Source organism: Grus americana, chromosome 1, assembly GCF_028858705.1.
Source record: "Grus americana isolate bGruAme1 chromosome 1, bGruAme1.mat, whole genome shotgun sequence".
In the NCBI taxonomy this organism is placed as follows: domain Eukaryota; kingdom Metazoa; phylum Chordata; class Aves; order Gruiformes; family Gruidae; genus Grus; species Grus americana.
The window spans coordinates 64,391,860-64,418,549 of record NC_072852.1 but is presented as its reverse complement, the minus strand read 5'-3'; the positions used below and the strand labels follow the sequence as shown (position 1 = coordinate 64,418,549).

The 26,690-nt window shown below is 47.8% G+C and overlaps 1 protein-coding gene across 6 annotated transcripts; it reads left to right on the top strand.

Moving 5' to 3' along the window:
* Nucleotides 1-192: 192 nt before the first annotated feature.
* On the top strand, nt 193-10,156 carry LOC129201454 (protein mono-ADP-ribosyltransferase PARP12-like). Of its 6 annotated transcripts, none has more exons than XM_054812761.1 (9): nt 193-606; nt 2,083-2,125; nt 3,486-3,621; nt 4,100-4,220; nt 5,270-5,360; nt 6,548-6,623; nt 7,339-7,469; nt 9,241-9,392; nt 9,823-10,156. In XM_054812761.1, the coding sequence occupies exons 3-9, from the start codon at nt 3,562-3,564 to the stop codon at nt 10,101-10,103; spliced, it is 912 nt and encodes a 303-aa protein (XP_054668736.1). In that variant the 5' UTR covers nt 193-606; nt 2,083-2,125; nt 3,486-3,561; the 3' UTR covers nt 10,104-10,156. The 6 variants fall into 6 exon arrangements, with proteins under 6 accessions (XP_054668736.1, XP_054668739.1, XP_054668741.1 ...); XM_054812764.1 differs by having other exon boundaries at nt 2,067-2,125; XM_054812766.1 differs by lacking the exon at nt 2,083-2,125 and having other exon boundaries at nt 193-575.
* Nucleotides 10,157-26,690: the final 16,534 nt, after the last annotated feature.

The window sequence follows — 26,690 nt, the reverse complement described above, 5'->3', positions numbered from 1 at the left end:
GCTTTCGCTTTCTGCATTGAGATTTGGGGTTTGCTTTGCAAGGCAATGCCAGCTTTTGGCTTTCAAAGAATGATGTTCAGCAGAAGCTGCTCCCGGCAGGAATCTTGAAAGGAGAAGGTCCTGAATATCCCCTGCCACGGGAAGGATGGGAGGAGTCAGGGCAAGGGAAGTGTCGGTGCGCAACGGCAGGAATCAAGCAGTAGGGATAAACTATGCTGGTTCGTAGGGATGTTGATTTTACTGATGATCTGCCAAAAACATCAGCTGTGCCTGGCTGCTCTGCTCATGCCTGGCAGATGCGCATGTGTATGGTGCAATAACCAGAACGAAAAGTTACTCAGCTCCGTTTCCTAAGGGTCCGTGGCTAGTGGAAAGGCATCCGTGACGTCCCGCGGAGAGAGGCTCCAAGAGAGAGGTTCGGGCGTGCAGTTGGGAGTTCACGAGGAGCTCTCACAGGCCAGTCATGTTTTATTTCTGAAGGTCTTATTGCACCCGGAGGACCTTTACCACGTGGAGCAAGGGTTCAGAGGGCTTGCCCGACTGGCAGGCACGTGGCTAGCGCCCTCAGCTTCCAGGTTGGTGGCCGGGCAGCCCGACGGCAGGACTGTGAGTAGGGGAGCTGGGGAAATGGCACGTGCCGGGCTCTGACAGCGTTCCTGGGGTGCTGCTGAGCTGGGAGGGAGGGCAGGGAGGGAGACAGAGGAATGTGGGGATTTCATGGTTTGTGGGCTCGGCTTTAAGGTCTGCCGGAAGGGTAACTGTTTGCAGTTAGTCATACCGTAAGCGGTGTTTGTATCTTCGTTAATTCACTCTTTCTTCTGTACGAGGAGGAAGTGTGTAAGAGAAAAGGTGGCATGGGGTTGCTTTTTAGGTATAAAATTTCCTCTGTATAAAGCTATTCCTGTGGAGATATAAAAAAAGCAAATTTACAGTGTATCTCTCAGTTGCACGAGACCAGATAGCGAAATCTTCAGCAAAAGGTGAAGGACACTACCTGTCTTGCAAGTGAAATATTTCTGTCTGCTTTATTAAGTGTTCCACCTTTGTTTCATTCTAGTTGGGGTTAGTTAGTGAGTGGAAAATCCCTGCACGGAGCAGAAACACTGGCCAAGTGAAAGTGAAAGTAGGGCACAACTGGACATTTTGGAAAGCTCATGGAGTTAGGGCAGACTGGGAGCCCTGGGTCTCAGCAGGGGAGCCGGCAGGGGTTGGCATCCATCCGTGCAGTGGGAAGAGAGGGAACAGGGATGAGGGGAGCAGTGGAGAAAAGCTGTCTGGAAACATCATCCCACCCCACTCCCCCACTTTCCTCTCTGTTTCCCCTCTGCCCCCTCAAATCCAGCACTCGATACCCACAAATTTCAAATTCCTCTGCTGCGGCAGCAGCGACAGCAGCACGCTGCTGTGCAGAGAGAAGAGAAGGAGCAGCCGCATCCAAAAAAACCCTCCCCAGAGTACGGGATCTCATGAATCTTCCGCAATGGGATTCGAGAGCAAATGAATTGGGAGTGTTTTTCTAGGAATAGGCCTGGCTGGTGTTACTGTGTATAAAGAGCAACCGTGGTCTGAAGACAGCGCTGGAACAAGCTAAGGCTGCGAAGGAGACTAGGGTCCTTCCTCACTCTTTGTTCTGGCAGTCCGGGGGCTGCCAAGCCTTTGTTTATGGACCTTTGTACCGTAACCAGCTCTATAAGGGAGCTCTCCCTATGACGATTCCCACTGATTCGCCTGCTCTGAATGCCCACGATCCCTGCCAAAGCATGAAGGGCGTCAGAGCCGGATAAATGATCGTTTCCCGTTTCTTTGAATACTGTGTTTCAATTCTTCAAGCAGCTCCGAGTAGCTCAGCCACAGACCATTGCAAACTCCCCGGCGGGCAGGTGGGCAGCTCTCGGCTGCGCTTGTGTGCTCCACAATAGGGTAATGTTGTAGGAGCAGCAAAGTGATGAGATGTATAGAAAAGTATTGTCTGGGTCCAAAACTGGGACATTCAAAGGAGACTGAAGCACAGCAGCAAGCAAAGTAAAATCCTCTGAATTTGAATTATTGGTGACTACCTGTTTCAGCTTCTTATCTCTGTAGGTGCTGTGTCTCTGGGGTAGAGCACAGAACAGATACTTTGCTGGCAAGTGATTTTTTAGTTTTTTTTTCCCCGTCTCCAAGGAATTTGACCTCGGCTGGCTGCCAGATGCCCACCCAGCCACGCTCTCACTCACCCTCCGCAATAGGACAAGGGAGAAAATAAAATGGAAAAGTTCATGGGTTGAGATAAAGACAGGGAGATCACTTACCAATTACTCTCATGGGCAAAACAGACTTGACTTGGGGAAAGTTAACTTATTGCCTATTAAAATAGCTTTGGATGGTGAGAAAATTAGAACACCACTGTCCCCTCATCCCCCCTTCTTCCCAGGCTCAACTTCACTCCTTCATTCCTGACTCCTGTATCTCCCCCCTGGCCCCCAAAGTGACAGGTGGAATGGGGAATGAGCATTGACCTCAGTCCATAAGAGTTGCCCTCTGCCACTCCATCATCCTCAAAAATTTCCCATGCTCCAGCATGGCTCCTTCCCACCGGCTGCTGTCCTTCAGGGTAAGCCTGCTCTGGCATGGGCTGCTCTCCATAGACTGAAGCTTCCTTCAGGGCATGTCCACATGCTGCAGCGTGGGGTCCTCCACAGGCTGCAGTGTGGGTGTCTGCTCCACAGGTTGAAGCGGGGACAATCTGCTTCACCATGGTCTTCTCTATGAGCTGGAGGGGAATCTCTGCTCCAGCACCTGGAGCATCTCCTCCCCTTCTTCTTCACTGACCTGAGTGTCTGCAGGGCCATTTCTCACATTTTTTCTCACTTCTCACTGCTGGGAAGATTTCTCAGAGGTGCCACCAGCTTGGCTGATGGGCTCAGCTGTGTGCTGCAGTGGATCTGTTGAGCTGGCTGTGTCCAGCCCCCTGGTCTCTTCTGACAGAGGCCACCCCCGCAGCCCCCCCAATGCCAGCACCTGGGCACCTGCACCCAATGCAGTACCTGTGAGCGGCAGCTTTGCTTTCCTGAACACTAAAGGAGGGGTGATGCTATCCGGGCCTTCTGAAGGCATTCTGACTTCTGCAGCTGATCACGCAATGCCTAGAAGACAAATCTCACTCCTGTTAGCCAGGTGGCACCACTGGCCTTCATGTAATGAGCTGAGTTTATCGTGTCAAGTTGTATTTTTCTTTGACGTGTATTTTAGAAATATATATTTTAGGGAAAAACAGTGACCAAGGTCCAAGCCACAGAGGTCAGGGTCATTTCTGTGATGCTTACAATGACCCATAAACATACAAACATAAATTCCTCGGTTCTGGGTCAAACCTGCACTTCCCAACTGGAGGGATCTCCTTTTCTGAGAAGTGATTAGACTTCTGACCAGATCAGGGATATCACATAGTTTGACACCTTTGGAAAAGACCTATGCTTTAATCTGGATTTCTCTTCTGATGTTAGGGCCAAGCAAGCAGCCAAGCATCGGTCAGCTCTTCTGCACCTGTGGTATCTTCTGACTCATCCGTCTGCTCCTGAAATGCAGTATGCTTGGTATTGGCTCAATGATTCTGGGCAGTGGATTGAGTATGGGGAAGAGGTGAGATCCTGCTGCTGTTGATGCCAAAAGCTCTTGTTAAGCCATCTTTGTAGAGTTATTTAGGGCACGTTGTTCTGCAGCTGGTGTGTTTCACACGTGCCGCTGGGTGCCCTTGCAGTGCTGCTCTGATGTCTTGGTGGATTTGTCTTATTAATTGTCCCTTAAAGCAGTACTGCTACTCTGTGAAAGCTTTCAAAGGACTGGCTTGAAAGCGAGTGCATTTTCCAGAGATGATGGACGTCTTTTGGCTGAAGCTGAGCACACAGGCTGAAGGCTGCTTTGTTGCTGTTGTTACAAGCAGCTGTTCTCTGTGGGGTACCCCTCCGTTGCTGAAGAACAAAATGCTTGAAGTCTTAGAGACTTAGTTCAAAATGGTGTCCCACGATAGGGGCCTGGGAAAACACTGGTATTTCCCCACAGCGTCACCTAAACCAAAGACTGGTTTCTAACAGGTATAATTTCCTTGTTCTTTCTATAGCATCCAGATCACTGCTCTGCCACGGTAACATCTGCAGACCTGGAGAAGAAATTTTTAGCTGACCAGAAAGGCATTGTGTTATTCAGAGCTGGATCTCAGAAGTATGCTTTAAACTTTAAAGGTGAAGCATCTCCTTATTTTAAGTTCATTATACCGTGTAGCTGGCTCTAAGGTAGCCTCCCTCATGCGGAGTTTTCACCCTATTTTTCTGGGTTTCTTTGAACGTGTCTGTTTCCTCCTATAAGTTTTCTCCAAGCAGAACTTGACCAGTATGTACATTTCTCTGCAGTTTTGAGATGCTTGAGCATCTAGACTTGTGCGTCTGTAGTAAAAAAAAATCTCTGACAATATTGTATATTCAGAATAAGAGCTGAGAGTAAACGCTTCATGGCACTTGGCTTATGCATTTGGGTTCATGCAATTAAAGAGGAGAAGTGAGAGAGCACTGATAAGCACTGAAAAGTCAAACAGTGAAGAAGTGAGCCCATGGTAGACATCTTGCAAGCTAGTTATGGGGAGAGAAAGCACACAGTGCAGCAAAGGAAAATTTAGGGCTGGTTGCATAGAGAGAGAATGGGAAAATGAGAAATGCTTTTCTGTTTCTAATTTATTTACCCATCTTAAAATTCCTGTTAGCTTTCCAAACTTTAAATCTGTTTCCTGGCGTGAATAAAGAGAGGGGTATTTAAAGGAGGAAACAATGGATAATTAGCCATGTCACACAGCATGCGCTCTGTGATATTGTTACAGGACCAAGAGGAGAGGGCAGACTTTCCTCTGAGCACCACGTAACAATCTCGCACTGCCAGGAAAGCTAGATCTATGGCCACCATCATATTGGAAACTCTTCCCTGCTGTAGGCCTGACATCAGATGTGGTTTTCTTTGGCCGACAGCTTGGATGTGAATGCATGTGCAGGTGCAGTTGGTGGTCGGTTGTCTTTGAGCTTCACAACCTGTGCTAGCAGGTGGTTGTCCTTGCTGATCTCCAAGCAGAAGCAGCACAAGTGGGAAAGGTTTTGAAGTACGGAGTGGGGTGGGTGTGGTAGAGAGAGCATCACCATGTGGTATTCAGGGCTACCTCCTTTTTTGATTTTTTCTGAACACATAAGTGTGTGTCCCTGGACAATAAATTATCTAATTATTGAGTCAATGTGGTTTTTATTTCAAGACATGGTCCAAACAAATTTGATCTATGAAACTCAAAGAAAAGTTGCCCGACTGCCAAAGTTTCTGCCCTCTCAAGGTGGACAAGACAGAAGGTAATATACATTCATTATTTAATAATGTCTCTAGATGACAGCACCTGTCTGCTAAGAAGTTCCTCCTACCTGTCTAGAATTCAATTTTAGACTTCTTAAATTAATTTTTAGATACCTTTTGCTCACTGGTTTAATGGCAAATTCTGCAGTGACAGTATTAGCAAATTATGCAACGCTTCTGTGAAGTGTACTGGAGGGATGTTTGGTGGCATTCTCTGGCAGCTGTGAGAGACCCCTAGAGTAGATTTGTTCTCTCTGCAAGAGCAAGGCCACATAGGGCTGACACAACTGTGCCAGGAATTTTTATCCCTTGATTTATGCCCCAACAATACTAAATAAACTGTGCACAGAGTAGGAGCAAGGCACTGACAGTCCCAAGAACTGTGGAGCAGATAGATGCCATCCCCTGGAAAGCTGAGGATAAAATAAAACACAGAAGCAAATCCCTCTAAATGAAGTGAACTGGATGCACTGATTTGGGATACCCTATCTTAGGACTTTTTAAAGGAAGTTCAGCTTAATAGAATTTGAGCACGTCTGCTGTAAAAGTTAGTTGTGCTACTGCTTTATTTTAAAAAGAGCCACCTTTGCTTCAGAGACTCACAGACAGTGCATTTGAAGCCAAGGGTTCAATTTAAGGGTTGGTTCGACCAAGGATGGGTTGATTCGAAACCAAAACAAACTGTAGCTCCTGAATGGATGCTAATGCTTCTATTGCCTGGGTTAAAACATACGTGCATGGAGGGCGGTAGTGCTGGAAGGTGTTGAGCACTGGCTGGTGCAGTAGTGCCTGCAGGGCACAACTGGCCACCCATAGCCTCCTGACAGGCTTGGTCCTGGGGCCAGCGATTTAGGGATGTGGAACATGGAGGGAGAGGGCTCACGCTCCGGTTTCCTAGAGGTTCTAGCAGCACCTGTGAGGGGCTAGCTGGAGCAGTTGTATAAACCACGTGGCTACAAGCGTGACATTTGTTAGCTCTTCTAACGGTGTCTTGACCTGCCAAGAGATGCAGGATGTGTGTGGAAGTCTAAAGTGGAGAAAGGGATAATGTTTATGTGGAAAGTAAAACAAAAATAAAAATCCAGGGATACCTGAAGGCTGCCATAGAGCCAGCAGCTGAATCCTCTGGAAGGAGGATTTGGTTAGGAGTATGATCGACTGCCTTGCTCCTTTTTCTTTTCTGCAGCCAAAACATGGCTCTATCGTGTTTTGTCTGTCCTCCGCAATGGGACCAATCTGCACTGCCTGATGTTGGGTTCAAGGTAGGTCTCTCCAGCTCCCCAATGGTTAGGGCAAACTGTGTCCTGTGGTGATTTCTCGGAGAACATGACCCAAGGCACTTGAGATGTTTCCAGCTTTTAAACGTGTCTTATAAAATAAGCAACTATGAGATGAAACAAGACTGACAATTTAACATTCAGAATAGACCTGTGTCTCCTGGGAGGCTCTCTGAGACCCCCTACATATACCACATGAGATAAGAAAGGCCCTTTTGGCCATGACTGGTCTGACTCATCCTTTGCACTCTCCCAAGGCACCTGATCCTCTGATTAACTGGATGAATTGCATCTTAAGGGGGTGCTGTAGTATTTGCTCTGTGGATTTGAGGCAAAATGTTATTTCTTGTGGTAAAACTAGGGCTTAGCCCTGTAGGAAAGGAGCTAGAAGGAGCTGAATACTGCTGTGCATTTCACCTTTAGGTTAATCTGAAATAAATAACAATCTAGATGCGGAGGTGTGTCCACTGAAGGAAGCTCACACGGGATTGCATTCATTTCCCTCAGTCAGTGCCTGTGCTTCCATATGGGGAATGAGGGTGAAGGTAGGGAGAGGATGGTTAACTGGAAAGACAGGAGAAGCTCGTGATTTTAATGGCAGGGCTTTTCCTCTGCTGTGAGGAGGTTGATGATTCCTTTGGAAGGACTGGGAGTTGTTACTGTCAGTAATACCTTATTTTTGTTTTTTTTAAATTTTCAGTTGGTAAAGCTCAGCTACACTTCCCACGAATATGGAAAAATTAAGACGCTCTTTAAGAAGACGATGGAAAATTACTGCATCCGCCAAATGCAGAGGATCCAGAATCCAACGCTTTGGCAAGTTTTTCAGTGGTTTGTATTTATTTTATTTCATTATCTTTATGGTAGCAGAAGACTGGTGTTTCCTGATCTATTGTCCTCCACAGTCTGCATTTGGAGTTACCAAATCCAGCAACCCAGCAGAGGTGAGACTGCCACGTATCTCTCTGCCTGAGTCCAGCTGGTAGCAAGGTTCAGCATGCGTTCCCAGTAGGGACACACGCAAAATGACACACGTACACACTGAACGTATGAATATGCACACAGCCAGCCACAAAACCCAACACAGACAGCACAGCACTCATGCAATCATAAATGGCACCAACAGGCTCATCCTGTTCCCCTCTTCTGGCTGACTGGGATGCAAGCCTGTTACTGGAACATACGTACACGTATGGGTCCCTCTAGGAGCTGGTCTTAGACACTCAGCCTAACTCCTGTTATGTTCTGCATAGACACACACACATGCAAATGGATCTCTATAGACTTCATGGTGTCTTCAGTGGCTGGCCTGGACCTCCTGGTCCCTCCAGTAAGCAAGCTCAGACCTTCTGGTCTCTCCAGCATCTGGCCCAGACTTATGATTGCTCCGACACCTGACTCCCAGGCCAGCTACCCTCCTCACTGGCTGTCCAGCTGGATATTGGCTAGTGATCACACACACACTCACTCACACACACACCCGCGCTTGCTGCAGTTGCTGGTGCTGTGGACATGCAGCTCCTGTGATCTGAGGTCCCATTCCAGTTGCTGCACCCAGACGCCCATACACGCACATGCACACAGACCTGGAGAGTCCATCACCCTGGTAAGAGTTAGAAATGGAGTTTAATGAGAAGATAGGGCAGCTTGTGCTGATCAGGCACAGAGCATGGCCAGACAAACCTACTGACCAGCCAGTTGCCTGTTTATAGCCAAATTTTACCCCCTTATCCATGTATTTTTCCATGTTTGTTCCTCCTCAGACCATCTTGCTCCCTCCCTTCTCCCACCTACAGTTCCTCTGTTAAACATCCCATTGTAAGTCCTGGGCAATCCTCAAATGCTCTTCCTCTGTGTCCCATAACGAGTCCCACACTCTCATAGGCGGTACCCCACTTCTGTCCATGAGCTGCTCCAGAGCCTTTCCCCTTGCTCATGGTGCTGGGTGTCCCCTGGTCCCTGGGGCGGCCCTGGTAGGGGCTGGAGCTGGGGTTCCTCTCTCTGTGATCAGGTTATTGGGGTTGTCTCTGTGCTGTTTTTATCACATAACCTAACAGGTTGCATGTGGGGTTCTTTCTAGTGTTATTAAAAAATAAAATTATTTTCTTTCATCATGACTGAACTATGGTATCTCAAATTTATTCTTTTTGTTTCTTAGCCTCTTCCACATGGGTGGCTTTTTTTTAAAAAAAAAAAAAGGAAATTTTATGTGGTAAAGATAGGGGTAGAGATTATGCAATCTTCACTGTGGCTTCATACAGCTCAGTTTCATGACCATATTTATGCATTCAGGATTTATATAACCTGGGAACTGACCAAATCCCAGTCAAGAGATGTTTGTCACTTTACTCTCTCATGTGGTATGAAGTTGTGGGTGACGCAGTCCATAGCGATGCTGAGAACTTTTTGTTTTGTTGGAAGGAGCCAGCTGTGCAGCAGGGTACCAACAGAAGTGAAAAGCAGGCCATAACCCCACTGAGTAGTTTGTGTCACTGTTCCTCCATGACCCAAAAGTAGGAGTTGTTGAGTTGGGAAATTGCCCTCATTTGAACCAGGGTAACATGTCACTTTTTTTTTTTTCTTTTTCTTTTTTGGTCCCTAGGCAGAAGGAGCAGATGAAGAAGCTCAATAAATCCCAATGGGTGGATGAGCGGCTCCTGTTCCATGGGACAAGTCTGTCCCACATGTCCGCCATCTGTGAGCAGAACTTCGACTGGAGGATCTGTGGGACTCACGGGACAGTATATGGAAAAGGTACAAGTGCAGGAGTGTGGGTGCAGGGGCCGTAGCAGCACGGGCTGCAGACCCCGGCCAGGCTGGTGGGGGGGTGCAAGGTGACTGACTGTCCCTGACCCCCGCACTCCTGCCATTAGGGCACTCTCACCTCTGTGCATCCGCATCGCTGCAGGCAGCATCAGCAGCAGTCCCCTTTCGGGAGGGGTTAAAGCCACCCCTCTTTGCCTCAGGTACCTGCTGTTCAGCAAAGCTCTTGGACAGGTGGGACTGGGAGGTTGATGGTGAAATGTGGCTAGAGTCTGTCGATGCTTTAAAACAAGCCAATGTGGAAACGCCTGCGCGCAGAGCTACCTGGGGTTGTTGAATCGCTGGCTGCCAAAGTGCTGACAGCAGCTATTTGTTCCTTGGCTGATGTATTGTCTTACCCGTGGCTTTTTCTGGTCCCTAGGGAGCTACTTTGCCAGAGACGCCAGCTATTCCCACGAGTACTGCGCCCCTCGCAGTGGTCACTACAGCATGTTTGTAGCTCACGTTCTTGTTGGAGACTTTGTTCAAGGAAACCCCGAATACCTTCGCCCTCCACCCAGACCCGGCAATTCAAACAGACTCTATGACAGCTGCGTGGATGATCTGACAGACCCTTCCATCTTCGTTATCTTTGAGAAGCACCAGATTTACCCTGCCTATATCTTGGAGTACAGCAGCGAGACCCAGTGTATGATCCTGTAATGAATGGCAGAATCTCCTTTGAATTTACACTGAATAAATTACACTTTAGTACATCTTTTTTTAATGTGGTTTTTTTCAATTTTAGTAGTAGCTTTAGAAGATTTTGTAATGCAGCCAACCAATATCAACCCCCTGAAGGATTTTGGGGCATAGTTTTTTTGGTAGGGGCTATTGTTTTACCACCAGAAAGTGCTAAACTTTAACCTCCACCTTACCTCTAGCCTGGGATTGCGATGTACCTGCCTCACATACCCTGATGCAGTGACACCTGCTGCTGCTGACAGTGGCACTGCTGAGCATACAGTTAACTCGATATAGTCACTCAGGCATGATTCCTGCTGGGATGATGCTGATGTGCTAAAGGGAGAGTGGGTGGGGAAGGAGGAAAAGTGAAAGTACCTACATCATGGTGCACAAGACAGGAATCATGGCCTGTCCTTCCAGTAAAAGGCAGGAAGCTCTTGCATCCTGGAGGCTTTGTAATTAATGAACTTTGCTTTGTTTCCTAGTTGCATTGCTGACGGCTCTTCTCACCCTGTTCTTCTATGTCGTCTGCCCATCCTCATGACACCCTGTCTTTGCTCTATCCCCACTGGGTTTAGGTCAAGAGAAGCAGGGATATCGCAGCTGCAGAAGTGAGATCCCCACCATGCCATGACCCTAACAGCGAGGAAGTCCATGGTGAGCCGAATAACGGTGCACGGCAGTGTCCCACCAGGGCTGCAGAGCCGGTGCTCGCAGCAGTGAGCGGTGAGGCAAAGGAGCTTTGAGAGGGGTGGCCGCTGGCACGGCCGTGCCCCTTCCCACCCTGCAGGCTGAAGTTGTTGGTGGCTATTTTGAATTGTCGTGCTGCTGCCTGGCACTTCTCCTGGCGACTGAGAAGGGCCCCAGTGGTGTGCGCTCCGACTGAGATGGATGGGGGAAAGCTTGGATGATGGACATGGTACTTGAAACTTGGTGGATGGTGGGATAACATTCAGGATGACTGATAGCATGGAAACAAAAATTAATGGTTTATTTTAAAATAGTTTTTCTGTATAAGCTGTTGTAACTCAGCAAAGAGTCACAAGTGGTTCAGCTGTGCATGCTATGAGTGGGAGGAACCAAGAGCAGGGACGAGGTTGGATCTCATCAGCTTTCCTAAAGCTATCTTCAGGCACAACCAGTGCCCTTAGAAAATGTCAGAAAGGCAGCTGACTGCAACGAGTCCCTGAGCTGCCATATTTAGTGCACTTCCACATCCCACCTCTTTTGCGGGAGCCTAAAGGTTGTTCTTTTGCAAATTAGTGACCTCATCTTGTCAGCCACAGGTGAGGAGAGATCTTTCTGTGTAGTCAGGAAGTAAAAGTGAAAGTCATTTAAATTGACTTTTTCCTGAATATATGATATTTTTAAATTAAAAAAAAAAAAAGGCAAATGGCAACAAGTTATCCGCCACACACCTTTCTCAATAAGGAAAGTGGTTTACAACAGTTAATTGCTTTCCTGTGCTATCAATACCGCTGCATTGGAAAACTGCAGTGATTTTGGAGAGCTGTTTGGCTAGGATTTGTCATTTGTCATAGATCTGCATCCTGTGTTTTGCACAAATGTGAATCTGAGCAATATTTGCACAAACAGTAACACAAAGTCTGTTTTAAGCTGTTAATTTTACAAATAGGTGGGATTATATAGAGATCTTCTTCAGCTTACAGACTTGCTGCCCGGCTGTGGCACCCAGTGGGTGTCGTGCATGGGCAGCCTTCACCCCGCAATCGCCCTCCCCTCCCTACCTCCAAGACGTAGGCTCGTGAGGCTGGGAAAGGACTGAATAATGGATATTTCCAGCTGTCACCCTGCATTGGTCCTTGCAACAGTGCGTGCATTTGCTCCATTTATGAGAGGTTTGCATGCGTGGGCTTTGGGCAGGTCAGGGGCTGGGAGATGGAAGGTTTGGGAAGAGTTTTGCTATTAGAGAAAAATGGTCTGTGAAATGATGCCCTTGTCCAAACCACCTTCCCCCGTTCTTCTCCGCCATGACAGAAGAAACCCCATCGTGTGGGAGAAAGCTATTTCCAGCAAGGTGGGCTTCAGAGTGTGATTGCCAACTTCCTCAGGGGCAGGAGAAGGTAAGGGAGAGCCTGCGGAGGGGCAAGCCAGCCACTAAAAAAGGGGGTTTTGTTGGTCTGGAAAAAGAGGAAACCAGGCAGAGAGGAGAGGACAGGTGCAAACATGCAGAGTTTGGAAGAAAAAGGAGATTTTCCAATAAGTAAAAACTATTTCTGCCTGTAGGGAGAGTTCACAAAGCCTCCAGCAATTAGGTGCCGGGTATTATATTGAGAAGATCAGGCAGGGTGCTGGTGTGCTCAGCTGTAACGGTGCGCTGTGGCGTGGGGCTGCTGAGGTGTAGCTGCTGTTGGCTTCGTAGGTGCTGGAGTAGCAGATCTGAAGCAGAAGCACTCCTTGAGGAGCCTGCATTATTTCGGGGTCACCCTCTGCAACTCTCACTTTGTGTCACTGCCAAAAGGAGCATCCCACCTCCAGGCGCGTGTTGCTGCTGTTTTCCCCATGCCTCTGCTAGTGACTGCTGGGCTGGGGAGGATAAGATGCAGAGCATTCACGTACTTGAAAACTGACCTAGCCAAAACCTCCACAGAACCCAAACCCAAAATACAGTGTTCAGCAAGAACGGTTTCCAGTTCTCCTTGTGCCAACACCGATAAAGAAGAGAGGGGCTGCAGAATAGATTTTGACTGGCATAAGATGATACTGAGCCTCTAGACCAAGCAGGGTTTTGAATGGTAAAAGATTTGGCAATATTTCAGTTAGTGAGGCACTGGGAGCAGAAACCACTAGTAAAAGTGAAGAGCAAATTAATCTGTGAATAATTCTTCATGGGAATTTTGTTCGGTATTATAAATTTGCTAAAACTTCTTCCAGACCTGGACATCCTGCTACCTTTGGAGTACCTGGGTGCCTGAGGCTGTGAACAGAAAGCATTCCTCAGCACCCTTTTAGAGGACAAATGCTTGCAAACCATCAGCAACACGTGCAATTGTTGGCAAGCACTAAGCATAGATCTGATCTGTGGGCATTTAACTTTTTTTTTTTTTATTTTTCTTTCTACCCTGTTGAGAAAGGGTTAGATTACTTCTGACTCAGATGCATGGGACTGACAATTTCAGTCTCACCACGATGGTGATGGAAAAGGTCTGACCTGAGGAATGCTGTGAGTCGCCAAACTGATTTCTGTGGCGTTTGCTGCCTTCCCCACCAGCCAGGCTGGTGCCAGCTGGGCAGCTGTTGGGGTGGGCTTCTCCTGGACCCTCCATGGTTCGCCGAGCTCCTTCTGCCCAAGGGTAGGGATTAAGGCTGCCCTCAACATGAGATGAGATGATCAGTTGGTATCTTGGCTAATCACTTCTCCACCTTTCAAATATGGTCCCTGCTAGGAGGATGCTGTGGCAGCACTTCATCTGTGCTGCCATGGGGAGGTTTTTTGGGAGCGTGGCAGCTGTAGGAGACCAGAGGGAGAGGGCTCTGCTGAGAGGCAGGCCAGCTGCTTCCACAAGAGTCTCCAAATGCAAAGGTGTTAGCTCAAGTGATCTTTTCAATGTCATGCACTTCTAATTGATTTTCTTGTGGTGCTCTTAGGACTTCACAGTGTCTCTGGTTTTAACGCTGTCGGTTACATATTCACGCACCTGTTCTAGGCTTTCTATTAAATAACACCTCAGCATGTTTCCAGACTTTCTTTTAATTTACTGGTGCCAAATTCGACTTTTCAGCATTTTTAAGAATCCTTTTTAACAATTTTGACGGAACTTATTACAGGATGATTAAACTGTAGAATTTAATGTTTGATTGGACATCTTGAGTGGCATGTTATTTTCCAAAACATTTAAACTCCTAAAAATCAACCTGAACCCCATAACCTGGCATTACCACTGTATGGGTGCCAGGTGAAGAAAACACAGGTATTGTTCTTGGCATGACATGCTCAACAATTGCATTACTTAACAAGACTGTTTCTGGAGCGAGGGAATAATGATCCCGAATCAATGTGTAGCTGTGGTAATGATGGGGGCGCTGAGGGTTTGGGGGAGGGCAGGGGTCCTCAGCTAGAGGCTGCAGGAGACACATCTGGAGGAATCAGACTTCCACTGCTCAGGGAACAACTTTTTCAAATTTTGCAGTCCTGTTTCTTTTGATGAAAGATGCCTATTGTCTGGCATGCTGAGTCCTAGATGCTATTTCCCAAACCTCAAACTGTCTTTCCAAGATTACTTTTACGTCTAGCTTACAAATAGGAGCAATAGGAAAGGCTGACCTGGTTCTTATTCATCTGTTCTTAATAAGGTTAGATTTTCCTTCCAGATGCTTTACTGCAATGTCAGAGGACCCATTAAGCAGCGTGCCAGTGCTCAACCTGTAAATACTTGGGAAGCGTCTACACGTGATATCCCCACCACTGGAGGAAGCTGTTTCTTTACCCAGTCCCAAAGAGAAGCTTTATTTCACTGTGTGTTCTCTGAATCATTTTTCTTGGGCTATATCTTCAGCTTTGGTCTCCTTAATTATTTTTTTTCAAAATGGTTTTCCCTTCACTAAATCCAAAGGAGATGTTAGAAGTCACATCGATCTCTGCTTTCTTTAACACCTTGTACACTCTTTTACTCTTGCTTCTTGCAGACTCTTTCTGACTGCTTTTTGCACATAGCCCCTTGCATCTTCCAGTTTGTTTTCCTTTTGAGGGTTCCTGTAGGTTTACGATTTTTACCTCTACTCTGTGGCATCCATCTGAAGCTGTGATCTGTTCTTCTGACCTGAAGGCCAACTGACCTTTGTTTTGCCTCTCAGCTCAAGCAGGTTCTTGTAAGAGTCTTCTCCACAGCCTTTTTCCCCTGGATCTTCATACAATCTGACATCATATAAATGTTTAAACCACCTCTCCCTTCACAGAACTTATTTGACTGAAAGTCCTCGCATCCATCATAATGTCTTAAAAAATGCTTCCCTTTTTTGGATTTTTTTGGCTGAGCAACTCAAATTCCTTACTCACAGAACAGCCTCTTTACATTTCTTTAGTGTAGTCTGAGATGCAATTAGTTTCACTGCATGAAACCGTAGGCTACTAACCGAACATAAACTTTGTGACAGCACTATCAAAAATACTTTTTCACCACCAGGACCTCCTCCAGCTGCTGCTATTTCTGTATAGTCTGAGTAACTCCATGATGTGTCCTGCTCACCAGCTTTTCTTTTCCTACCCAGATCAAGCTCTGGATTTGTTTTCTTCCCCCACCCCCCTACTTCTAGTTCTGCTTGCTCTTGTTAACATATGGTGTCTAGGCAGACTCCTGAATCTGAAACATAACTAACAGGACTCGTAAGTAAAGCAAAAGCTTCATTCCATAGCAGCTGGGAAGGCCATTTGCAGGACTCCTCTCTGTCTAAATGCTATCAACTGAGATAAAAATGAACAGAATCCTCTAACGACCCTGTGAGTTCATGAGGATTGTGAAAGCTGTTGCTCATCACGGGAAGCAGCTTGTCGCAGTGGGCAGCATAAGGGACATGGGCATGGTAGCTGGGTGAGCTATTCCCACATCTGGCGAGGTTTTGTTGGGGGATCCAGGGAAACTCAGAAGTATTGACTTGTACAGGTGAAACATCAATAACAACCAAATAATACTATCGCTACCTAACCAGGGTCAGGCGTCTGCTCAGTGCGTATACCATGTGCTGGCACACTCAGAAGGCAGAAAATGGCACATCTGGGTTCAAGCACAGGCAAAAAACCCAAAAACCTTTTAGGACTCTTTCTCTTCCCTGAGGATTTGGAAACCAGACAATTTTCTGGGCTGTGAAATGATGACAACAGTCCAGGAATTCTTGCTGAGTTTGGGTTTCCTTCTCAAGACTACTGTTAAGCAACCTGCCAGAAGCTGATTGTCTTTTTTTTTTTTTTTTCCTTTTCATCTTTTTTAAGATACTTCTGCACTTTTGATTGATTCCTGAAGCTCACTCATTTGGTGGCATGGAAACGCGCTGGTACTGGCTGGAGGATTCCCTGTGGTAGATGGAGTACAGGAAGCAGGTAAACTCCACTCCACCCCTGAAACCCAGCTCCAAGTCCCAGCCACTAGTGGAGAAGTCCTGCTCTGAATGTTCGGGTGAGCGAGCTGTTTGCTCACCCTTCCCGCCTTGGATGGGGGAGAGAACCGAAAAGAAAAAGGTAAAACTCATGGGTTGAGATAAAGACAGTTTAATAGGACAGAAAAGGAAGATAATAAAAATAATAGTAGTAGTAGTAGTAATAATAATAATAATAATAATAATAATAATATACAAACCAAGCAATGCACAGGACAATTGCTCACCACCCAAAGCCACTGCTCAGCTGGTTCCTGAGCCGCACCACGTCCTGGCCATCCCCCCAGGTATATACTGAACATGATGCCATATGGTATGGAATATCCCTGTGGCCAGTTTGGGCCAGCTGTCCTGGCTGTGTCCCCTCCCAGCTTTTTGGGCGCTCCCTGCCTTCTCACTGGCAGGGCTGTATGAGAAGCTGAAAAGTCCTTGACTGCTTGGCAACATCTAAAACATCAGTGTGTTATCAACATTATTCTTATCCTAAGGAGGAGACCTGGATTTGCTGAGGCTGCGTAGGAGGAGAGCTGCATGAGAGACAGCCTGTGGTTCTCCATCGCCGTAGGCTGGCTACTCAACTGTGGGGCTGTTTGCTGAGAAGGACGTTGTTTGGGTGACTGATATTTGCAAGCAAAAAAGATGGGGTGATATTCAAAGAAGAAAAAGAGAAGACCTAAATCATCTATAGGTGCTATTTTAAGTACCCACATCCATTTTTGAGGAGTGGGATTGTGATCGCTTGAAACTGGTTGTGTGATGGGATCAAAAGAGGAGCCTTCCAGGTGGACAAGAAGACACACATCTGCACTGTTCACGCTGCCAGTTCAAGCGGGAGCAGCACTAGACAAAATGCCCTCATGCTGTGGGAATAAGACAGAGAAGGCCACAGGTAAGGCATTGCATGGCTATGTTAGCAATTTTTCATATGCCTTTCTGTATATCAGTGGCTGAACACGCCAAAGCGTGCTAGCCTGGCTGCTGCCTTCAGCAGCGGCAGGCGTTGGATCCCTGGAAAAGAGGAGGAGGAGCGGTGGGTAGTGATACATCTCTCGCTGCCAGCAATGTGCAACTCAGGGACTTCCTAAGCCTGAGTTAGCATATTTGTATTTAATGGCCCTTGTTGGATTTCTCTTCTCCTGTGGATTTATTCAGTCTTTCCTGAACTGCTGCAGACTTCTAGTGCCTGCATTGTGTCATGGCAGTGAGATCTGTGGTAGAGTTATGCATTTCTTGAATAGCTGCTCTACTTCTGCCTGCCTTCGTGGTTTGTTTTTTTTTTTATCAAGACAAAGTCCAGAGAAAACTGAGCATGCAGATGACAAGAAAAAATCTGCTCTTGGCCAAATGACGAGTCTGGTGGAGGTGGGAGCCAGCTGGAGGAGAGGTGTGGGCTGTTCAGTTCGCATATGCCATGTCATTAGCTGGCAATACCCATCCAGCTTTCCAGGTCTACTGGGGAGATGGCTGTGGTGGTTGGAGAATTGAGGCCCTCAAGTCCATCCTTGCTGCCACAGTGTTGAACACTGTTGGTCTGTGAGGTGGGGGCAGCAGGTCTGGCCTGGCTGCCAGCCCTGTGGGAGAGCTTGATGGCCACTGTGGGTCCTGGACACAGCACTGGGGTTGCCCCTGGTGTGCTGTGCACTGGCAGTGGGCAGGGGGTCACTGGCTGTTGGGTCGTGTGTTGCACCGTATATTTCCGACTCCACCTGTCACAAGGTGACGTGACTCAGATGTCATCTCTCCCCTCCCTCATCACCAGTACTGTGAAGAACAACTCCACTTTCTGGGCCTCTTGAGATGAGGGGTGGCAAAACTGGAGGTGTCCTCTCACACATGACCTGCCCAGACTGGTGGTGGGAAGGTGCTGCAATAGCTGCACTGGCAGGAGGAGGTGGATGCAGAGAATGGAAGGGGTGAAAATGGAGGTTATTGATTTCCATAGCTACCAAGCACTGATTTGCTTTTTCCTTCCACCTCCACATCTTTCCTCTCGGTGTGTCACGTGCTGGTGCTCCCCGCAGTCAGTAGGGAAAACTGCTGGTACTGGCTGGATGACTCTAACCAGCACCTCTCCCCTCCCTGCCTGTGTGCCAACCACCCCTGGGGGGCTGCCGTTTCTTTTACCCTTCACAAGCAGTGCCTTTCACACACGTCTGGGGTCTTGCCTCAGAGCCTCCCCATGGTGCACAGGCATTTCGATGTATTCAGCAGCCTCTCATAATTTTACTTATAACAAGGTGAGGTTGAGGTCTGAATGCTGTTTATTTTCTTGGCTAAACCAGACCCTTTCAAAATTGCTTTAATCTAAACAATTTTTATGCTGTGTGTGCATCTGTGAGGAGAGTGCTCTTTTCTTGTGGAAATCCTAATAACTCACTGTAGAAGAGAGTGCCAGAGAGCTATCTCATGCGCTGACAAGGAACAATAGCAGAACACGACTGTTTTGAGAGCTGTGGTGATGTTCTCCAATCCTATGTGGAAGGGCTGAGTAGAAGGCAGTGAGCACCACAGCCTGCAGAGATGGACGGGGCTACCCCGCCAGACCTTGTCTGTGCATGCTCTGATGAGGAGGGAGCAGTGGCTGGGAGCAAGTGGGGGCAGAGTCTAGCAAACAGCTTCTGGTGGGATGCGGTGTAGGGCTGGGGTGGGCCTCTGCACAGGGAAACTCTGACTTGTAGGCAACTACCCCTGGTTAGCAAATAAAATTCTGCTCTGCAGGCCCTTTAAGCCAAAACTTTCCTGTGATGGATATTTCCCCTCCTTTTTATAGTGTCCCAACCATGGTGCTGCCAGTGCAACCTCTACACTGGTGGAGAAGGCATTTTGGGCTGACCAGAAAGGCACTCTCCAGTTTCAGGCAGGTTCTTGGCAGTATGATATCAACTTCAAAGGTGAAATATCTGTTTACTTGATGTCTAATGCAGGTGGGATGCGACTGGCGCTGCAAGGCAGCATGTCCTGGGAGAAAGCTTGCAGGCGAGGGCACAAAAGGGGTGGGAAGCATTTTGTGGATACAGCAGCATGAAGGGGAGGATGGGAAGGAAGGGATCCTCCAGTGAGCAGGCTCAAGGACACCTGCAGATGTTGGCACGAGGAAGGATACAGCCCCAGCCTCAGCAGAGGGAGCGGGAAGGGGTGGGGGCTGAGGGTGGATTTGGGACCTCTCTGCATGACTGCGCCATGTGATGTGGTGCAGGACCCACGCTGTGCCAGGCCTCTGGATCTTTTACTCCAAGAAAAAAAGTGCTCCTTGAAACGGGGCAAAACCAGGTGGCGGTCTGTTCTTCAGCTGTCAGATAGGTCCTCAGATGTGTGCAGAGTTGCAGTTGACACTGACAATGAAAATGGCACAGAATAAGGCGGGGGGGAAGGCGGAATTAGGAGTACTCCAAAAAGAACGGTACCCAAACTTTCATGCTTTTCTGCTTGTGCCAGGTGGAGGAGGTGTTCAAGGCACGCTGCGAGACTGCTCCTTTTCTCACAGCCAACGCGCCCCGACACCAAAACCGGCGCTTCTCACGCTGCCCGCCTTTCAAGCCACGCTCCAGAGGAGCCTGCGGACGAGGCGGAGCCGCGGGGTGCGGCGGGGCGCCGCGGCCTTCTGCTGCCGGGTCCCTAGGTGGCGGTGCCCGTCCAGCTCTGGAGGCCTGCCCGGAGCCCCCGCCGGCCCGGCAGCCCGGGAAAAGTCACCCTGGCTCCGGACCCCCTCTGCGGGGAGGGCTGGCCGGGTGCGGGGAGCTGTAGGCTGCTATAGGGGAGGTCGGTGTAGGAGCAGGTAGGACTGGGGTATGGCGAGAGGACGGTGGGAGAGCCGAGGGCGGCTGAGGGAGAGGTGTGGGGCTGAGGGAGAGGTGGGAGGTATCGCACAAGTCCAGCGTTAACCGTCAGCAGCCCGTAGGATCTGCAGGGTCCTGTTCTTCATGAGTATTTGCACCACAAACAGGTCGGTTCCCCCTCCCCCCAAAAAGTCATGGTTTAATCGCAGCTACTGAGCACTAAGTGCAGATTAGTGCAGGTTTTGACCCACAGCAGGAAGAGCTGGAGACTTACTGCAAATGCTTTTGGGACTGCCAGAAACTGATCTGCCTTTTTTATTGCCCGTGGTCATCTTTCTGCGCTATCAGTGGATCGCTGATGCCCGCTCCAAGGGCAGGATGGAAAGCTGCTGGTATTGGCTGGATGGGCACAACCATTGGGTTGCATATGGGAAGCAAGTGAGCATCTCCCTCTCGTGCCCAGCACCCTATGCCAGTCACTCCCTTCCTGCTGTCTCCTTCCCCCAAAGCGTCGGAAAGGCTGCGCCATACCAGGACAAGAGGTACATCTAGGTTCAGAGCCCATAGCCATCGCTGGATGACAGAGGTGCCCAAAGGAAGTTATAAGCTCAAGGCAGGCATGTAGCGATACTTTCCCAAAATCCTCTCCCTGCCTCCAGCAATTTTTGGCTTGAGGATCTCCTGCATCAGAGTTGGTATCTATATATGTAATAACCCTGGATGTGTTCTTCCTTCAGTAATTATTCCATCACTTTTAAAATCTGTATAAGTTTTTAGCATCCATAACATCTTGTGGTAACTATTCCCACAGCTGAACTGAATGTTGCTTGAAGGAGGCTCTTCTTTTCCTTGCTTTCAACTTAGCACCTGCCAGCTTTATTTAATAGAAGTGATGCAGATATTTTCCCAATGCTTTCTTGATCGCCTCACACATCTCTGTCATTTTTGCTGATTTTTCTCAATGCTCCCAGGAACTCCAGCTCTGAAGACAGGCTGCCTGTACAGGTGGCTGGGCAGTTTGTTGAAAACTCATTTTAATTTGAAAGTTCTGTGTATGTGAGAAGGGTTCACTTTCTGCATACTTCTGCTGAAAAACAAATCCCTGAAAACCACCTGCTTTTCCCATCAAAGCCCCTGGGAGCCATCCCCATGTATAAGCTCACTTGGAAATAACTCCAGAGTCTGGAATCGCAGCTCCTCCTTCCAGGGAGCCTCTATTCCTCCCCCCGGGGCAGTCAGAGCAGGGTGAAGCACTCGCTGCGGGGAGTGAGGTGGGTGGCACTGCCCAAGGGCAGTGAAGGGAGGTGACAGGCACAAATAATCAGACTGCACTGCAGCCACCCGTGGTCCTTGGTGGGGGCCATGGAGAGAAGAGATGGGCAGGAGAGAGCCCCTCCGATCCGCTGTGGTGCAGGGACTGGCAAAGACAGCAGAGAGACCCTACTGTAGCTCAGATGTGAGTCCGTGACCTGACTGGTTTAAATCACTGGCTTTTCCTCATGACTCGTATAGAAGTAAATCCAACTCTGCTCAGCATGCGGCACCACAGTGGCCCGAAGCCCATTGCTAACAAATATCCCTCTCCTTTGTAGCATCCAGAACAAGGTGCTGCCCCTGTAACTTCTGCAGATGTGGAGCCGTGGTTTCAAAGTCATCAGTGCGCTTTTGAATTTCAAGTTGGTTCACAGAAATATGAGACAGATTTCAAAGGTAAAAGATCTGTGTGCTTACTTCTTGACATAATTACGGGGGAACTAACTGTCATGCAGCTTCTTTTCCAAAATGTTATTGAAAATTTTTTTCTGCTTGGATGTGAGAGCAATGAGGGGACATTTCATGGAGTAAAAGCAGCCTCTTTTAGCACGGTAAGAAGGGGAAGTGAAACATAAAATAAAGAAAATGGAAGCAGTTTTTCCAAACTAGTCTGAGAGAGCGAGAGGTAGGTAGGATGTCCCCTTCTTCTGTCTGGGGTTGGAAAAAGAGCATGGCTTCTCTGGTAGCCTTCTTCAACAGCTGGAAAAAGAGAGAAGTTTGTTCAAGATCTCTGCAGGGCAAGTGAGTTGTAAGCAGGCCAGTGAATTAGTGCTCAGACAGTGGCTGAGCACCCTCCTGGTAGCTCCTTCTGGGTTTTATCTTCTCATAGCTCCGCTCCATTACTGTGCTCTGCTAAGTCAGTGTGCAGAGTTTTTTATCCTTACATCTTCCCCAGTGATAAAGCTGAGCCTGAGTCATCCAGCACAATCCAGGCACATCACTGCATGGGGGCTGGAGAATCTGGCATTCACCGGAGAGGCTGCCAGACTCTCGGGGTGTCTGCACGCAGCAGGCTCGGGGTTTTCACAGCCTCTGAGGCATCGACCTTCTCTGAGGTACTGTCTGGTGTGGGCAGTGCGAGCTGCCAGGTTGTGGGGAGCGGCAGGAATTACCCCGAGCACCTCTAGCAAACAGCAAAACAGTGAGAGCGCCTGGGATGGGAGCTCAATACAAGGCACACTGGTGGAAAACAGAACAGTTGTAGCATGAGTAAGGCAGAGTCTAGATCCCCAGAGAAGGACTACGTAGTTGAGAGAGAGACCTGGTTTTGTGATAGAGATCACACTACTATAAATGGAATGAAAAGTTTGCTGGGTATCACCACGCTTTGACCACTTGGGGTGAGGCACAGTCAAAAAGATGTCCACAAACCTCCCCAAAACTTTCACAGGCAGCACTTCAAGTGCCTGTGAGTGTTTGCCCTGTGCTGTCGCCGCGAGGTCAGAGTGGAGAAGGTCTCTTCTTTCAACACCACAAGAGGAGCTAGTGCTGGTTGGAAGCCAGGTCAGCAACCCCCTAAGACTCGGTGGCTTTGGAGACAGAATCTATGTGAAGGGAAGAAAATGTGAAATCGGGTGATGGTGATAATCGGCTCCTCAGTCAGCTGCTACAGCACAAAACGTCTGCACGGATCCCTTCCTACTGACAGCAAAATGCCTGAAGCAGAAATGGCAGGGAGCAGAGGAGGGGCTGGGTGCAGGAGCAGCACGAGCGAGGCTAATCCCAGTGTGTTGCACAATGACATCTGCTCTCCTGGGCAGCATTCCCAGATGGCAAAAACCTCCCTTCTCATTTGTGGTGCCTTTGTCTTCTCTTTCAAACGGTCCAGAGAAATCTGAATCTTCAGATTGTGATAAAAATCTGCAGAAGTCCTAGCGCTGCGACAAGTGGCAGTAGGAAACAGGACAAGGAAATTTATGGGATGTTATGCTCATTATTTTCCTGCCCGTGGAAAATAATGTCTGTTTATTGAATCCTCTCCTGCTTCAGGATGACTCATCTGCTGAGGCAGACTTCGCGCAGGTAGGCTGGGTGGTGGGTTTGACAGCGTCGGCTGACTGTCACTGTGTCAGGCACGCTGCGAGGGCAGCGCACCCAGGAGAAATCCCGGCGGCCTGGAGACTGCCAGGGCAGTTTCCCACTTTCTGCCGATCAGAAGTTACACGGCTGGGGGTGTTCAAATAAATCTGACAGAGACAGAAAAACTGCCGCAATGGAGTTTCTAGGGTGGTATTTTATATTCTTCTAGCAAGGCTGATACTGGTGACAGTGTGAAACAGCAGGTCCAACCAACTCAGGCATGCAGAGCCACATAGCCTGGGGAAAACATACTTTTGGTTTGCCATGCAGCCTGCTAGTGAGCTGGGAAGCTCAGGGAATAAGGCTGACATCCTGATTTGTGGATGCCGTAGTCTGGAGCAGGAGGAAGAGTGGGACTGGAAGAGCAAAGATGTCAATTAGGGGAAATTTGTGCAGTGTTGCTGGAACAGGGGTGGGTAGAGTCTTGTAGCAGTCAGGGGAAATAAGAGAAAAGGGAAGAAAGTGAATGTTCTGGTTGCAGCAAAAGGCAGATGTTGATAATCTGACGTGGTTTTGGTGAGCTTTTCCTTCTCTGATTCCTCTCCCAATGGGTTGAATTGCATGGTCCTGCCACACAATTCAGGAAAAGGATAGTTCCAATGATTTCTTAGCATCTCAACAGGCATTGTGTGAGCTGTCTGTGCCACTGCATTTTTTTTTAATTTTTTTTTTGGTAGCTTACTGCCAGAAGAGGCCAATATGGCCTGGTGGTGGTAAGGAGAGGTAATGCAGGGATTGTGCTTGAAGAGCTGTTTGAACTTTCTTTAGACAGAACGAGGTTGCGATATTATTAGGCATGTTTATAAGCATGTAGCCAAGCAGGGAAGGAAAAGGTAATGCTTTGCTGCACTTTGCAGAGCATCACTATAACATACATGGACATTCTCTACTTGTAGCTGGCATAAGAGAGAAGAGTTTATATAAAATATAAAGACAGAAGGTTTTCTGAGGCAGTCCCTGAAACATGACTAGGAGATTCTTTTGTGGAAATCCCTTGGGTTTGTTAATGTTGGTCAAACTTGTTTTAAACAGGCAATCGGATGCTGTTCACATATGTCATGTTTCCTTCAGACTGGGACCATTCAGCACTGCCTGAAATAGGATATGACGTATATAGCTGTTCACATCTGCTCACTACTTTGGGAAAAGTTATAGTGTGTAATGGCTTGCATCCAGCAAATCTAAAATACATCCCTGAGTCCAGGAAGTGGTTTTGTTAGTTTTCAGCTTGCAAACGTGTCACTCCAAAATGTACAGCTACAAGAGGGACGGCTGCGCAGAAGAGCTTTGTGGGGGACACAGGGCTGTCCGTTCACACCATGGCATTGTACATCTAAATGTGCAATGGTTTGACCTAGATGACAGCTGATGATCTGGAGGTTGAGCCTCAGTGCTCCCTATTCACAGAATTGTTTCTCCTTTATATCTCAGTCACGCTCTAGAATTTCAAATCAAAGCATGCGCATTAGGGGGACCATCAGCTCATTTAGTATTGCTATAATGAGATTTAGGTGTGTTTTTGAAACATCAGGCAGCATGATTATAAATAAATCTGCTTTGATGACTCACTACAGTAATTTCAGGGCTTGTCTATAAAGATGAGTTAGTGCACAAGAAAGCTAAGTGTGCATTTGATACAGAACAACGATTTCACCTTCTCTTTCCAGCTGGACACCTATTCTGAACCCCCAGTGTCTTTGCACAGCTTCGCTTTGGCTTGCTTAGGACTGCAGATGCTCTCTGGGCAGAAGAAATGTGCTCCGCAGAGAGCAATAGCTCCTTTGTACTACGGACAAGCTCTCAGAGCAGGAGTTTAGAGCACACTGGGACAGGAGTGAGAGTGAGGAAAGGACTCAATAAGTTGGAGAAGGCTCTGAAAAATCCCAGGCGGTGATCGCAGCCGCAGTGGCTGGTGGCTAGCTCCTTTGGGAGGGATCAGGGAGGTGTAACCGAAAGCGCTGTAACACGTTGGTCTGTGCTGCGTTAACTTTTTTCCAGCTAGTAGAAGTCAGCCGCGATGACAGCAAATACAGGGAAATCGAGAACCTATTTCAGCAGACAATGAAGGATTGCAGCATCCGCAGGCTCCGGAGGACTCGGAGCCCGACACTTTGGCAGCATTTCCAGTTGTTTGTATCCGCTTTACTTCATTCCCCCGGTGGCAGCGGAGCCGTTCAGATAATGGCTGGGCCCCCATCCTGTGCTCTCAGCGTGTGGGTGGTTCCCCCTTGGCAAAAGGCAAACCGCCTCCCTCTCTGCGCAGCCCCGTATCCCGGCCCTCGTGGGCTCAGGCACATTCCTCCGGAGTGGGCTGCTCCGATTCTCTGATTTATGGTGGAAAAATAACCAAATCCAAAAATGGGAGGGAGGATGACAAAAAGGTTGGAGCCCTGTGGAATTAGACCTGGGGTTTATAGGAAATTCATGTTTTGATTAGGAAAACCCAGCAACTTAAAAGATTTTTATTCTAAAGATGGCTTTTATAAACCTGGGGTTTAGATTTGGGGTGCATACAAATCATGTTTTGTAAGCCTGGCTTTACATAAGCCATTTTTTAAAACTATCAGATTCTATGAACTTTTTTAGGAAAAAAAAAAACAACAAACCAAAACCAAAAAAATAACAAACCCAGGCATTATAAATTTGAGTTGTACATAACTTCCCTGTTAGTAGAACAACATGATTTGGGGAAATATTTTCTTTACTGTTTGGCTTCTCACAACTGCAATGTTCTCATTCAAAATGGAGAAGGCCAGAGTTTAATTTTTTCATGAAATCTCAGAGGTCAATTAACCACAGCCAAAGGAGTGGGCGGACTGTTTCACCAGGTTATAGGAGATCTACACTTAATCCTATACTTGAACTGAACCTAAGGCTCCCTGTTTTGGGTGCCTGCCCCTATCATTTCACAAATGGAGCACTGGATAGGGTCACTTGGGCTCGAATGTAGTAACCAGAGATGCCAGTCTGGGTAATGCCAGGAAAAAACAGCACCAAACCTGAATATTCCTGCAAAAAAAGCGGTTCCAGTTGGCACAAGCATTTTCCATAAATTCAGCAAAAACATTTAGTCAAAACTTTGGTGGAGCGGGCTCTTTGTTTTGTAGGTGTAATGTGTAGTTTTACACATTTCCTTGTGTCAAACTTGGCTATGGCTGAACAGAGCATGAGAAATTAGTAGAGAGGCCAGTGAGGTGATGGATATAACTGATTAAATGAATTTTACCCCTCTGATAGAGGGAGGAACTGAAAATGTTTCAATACATCTAAACAAGTGACTACT

What these genes read in the sequence shown, in the direction of transcription:
- LOC129201454 (XM_054812766.1), top strand. Translation starts at nt 3,562, where the DNA reads ATGCAGTATGCTTGGTATTGGCTCAATGATTCTGGGCAGTGGATTGAG. An exon ending in GTATGCTTTAAACTTTAAAG is followed by an intron (nt 4,221 to 5,269) that starts GTGAAGCATCTC and finishes TTTTATTTCAAG; the next exon opens with ACATGGTCCAAACAAATTTG. An exon ending in CGGGACAGTATATGGAAAAG is followed by an intron (nt 9,393 to 9,822) that starts GTACAAGTGCAG and finishes TCTGGTCCCTAG; the next exon opens with GGAGCTACTTTGCCAGAGAC.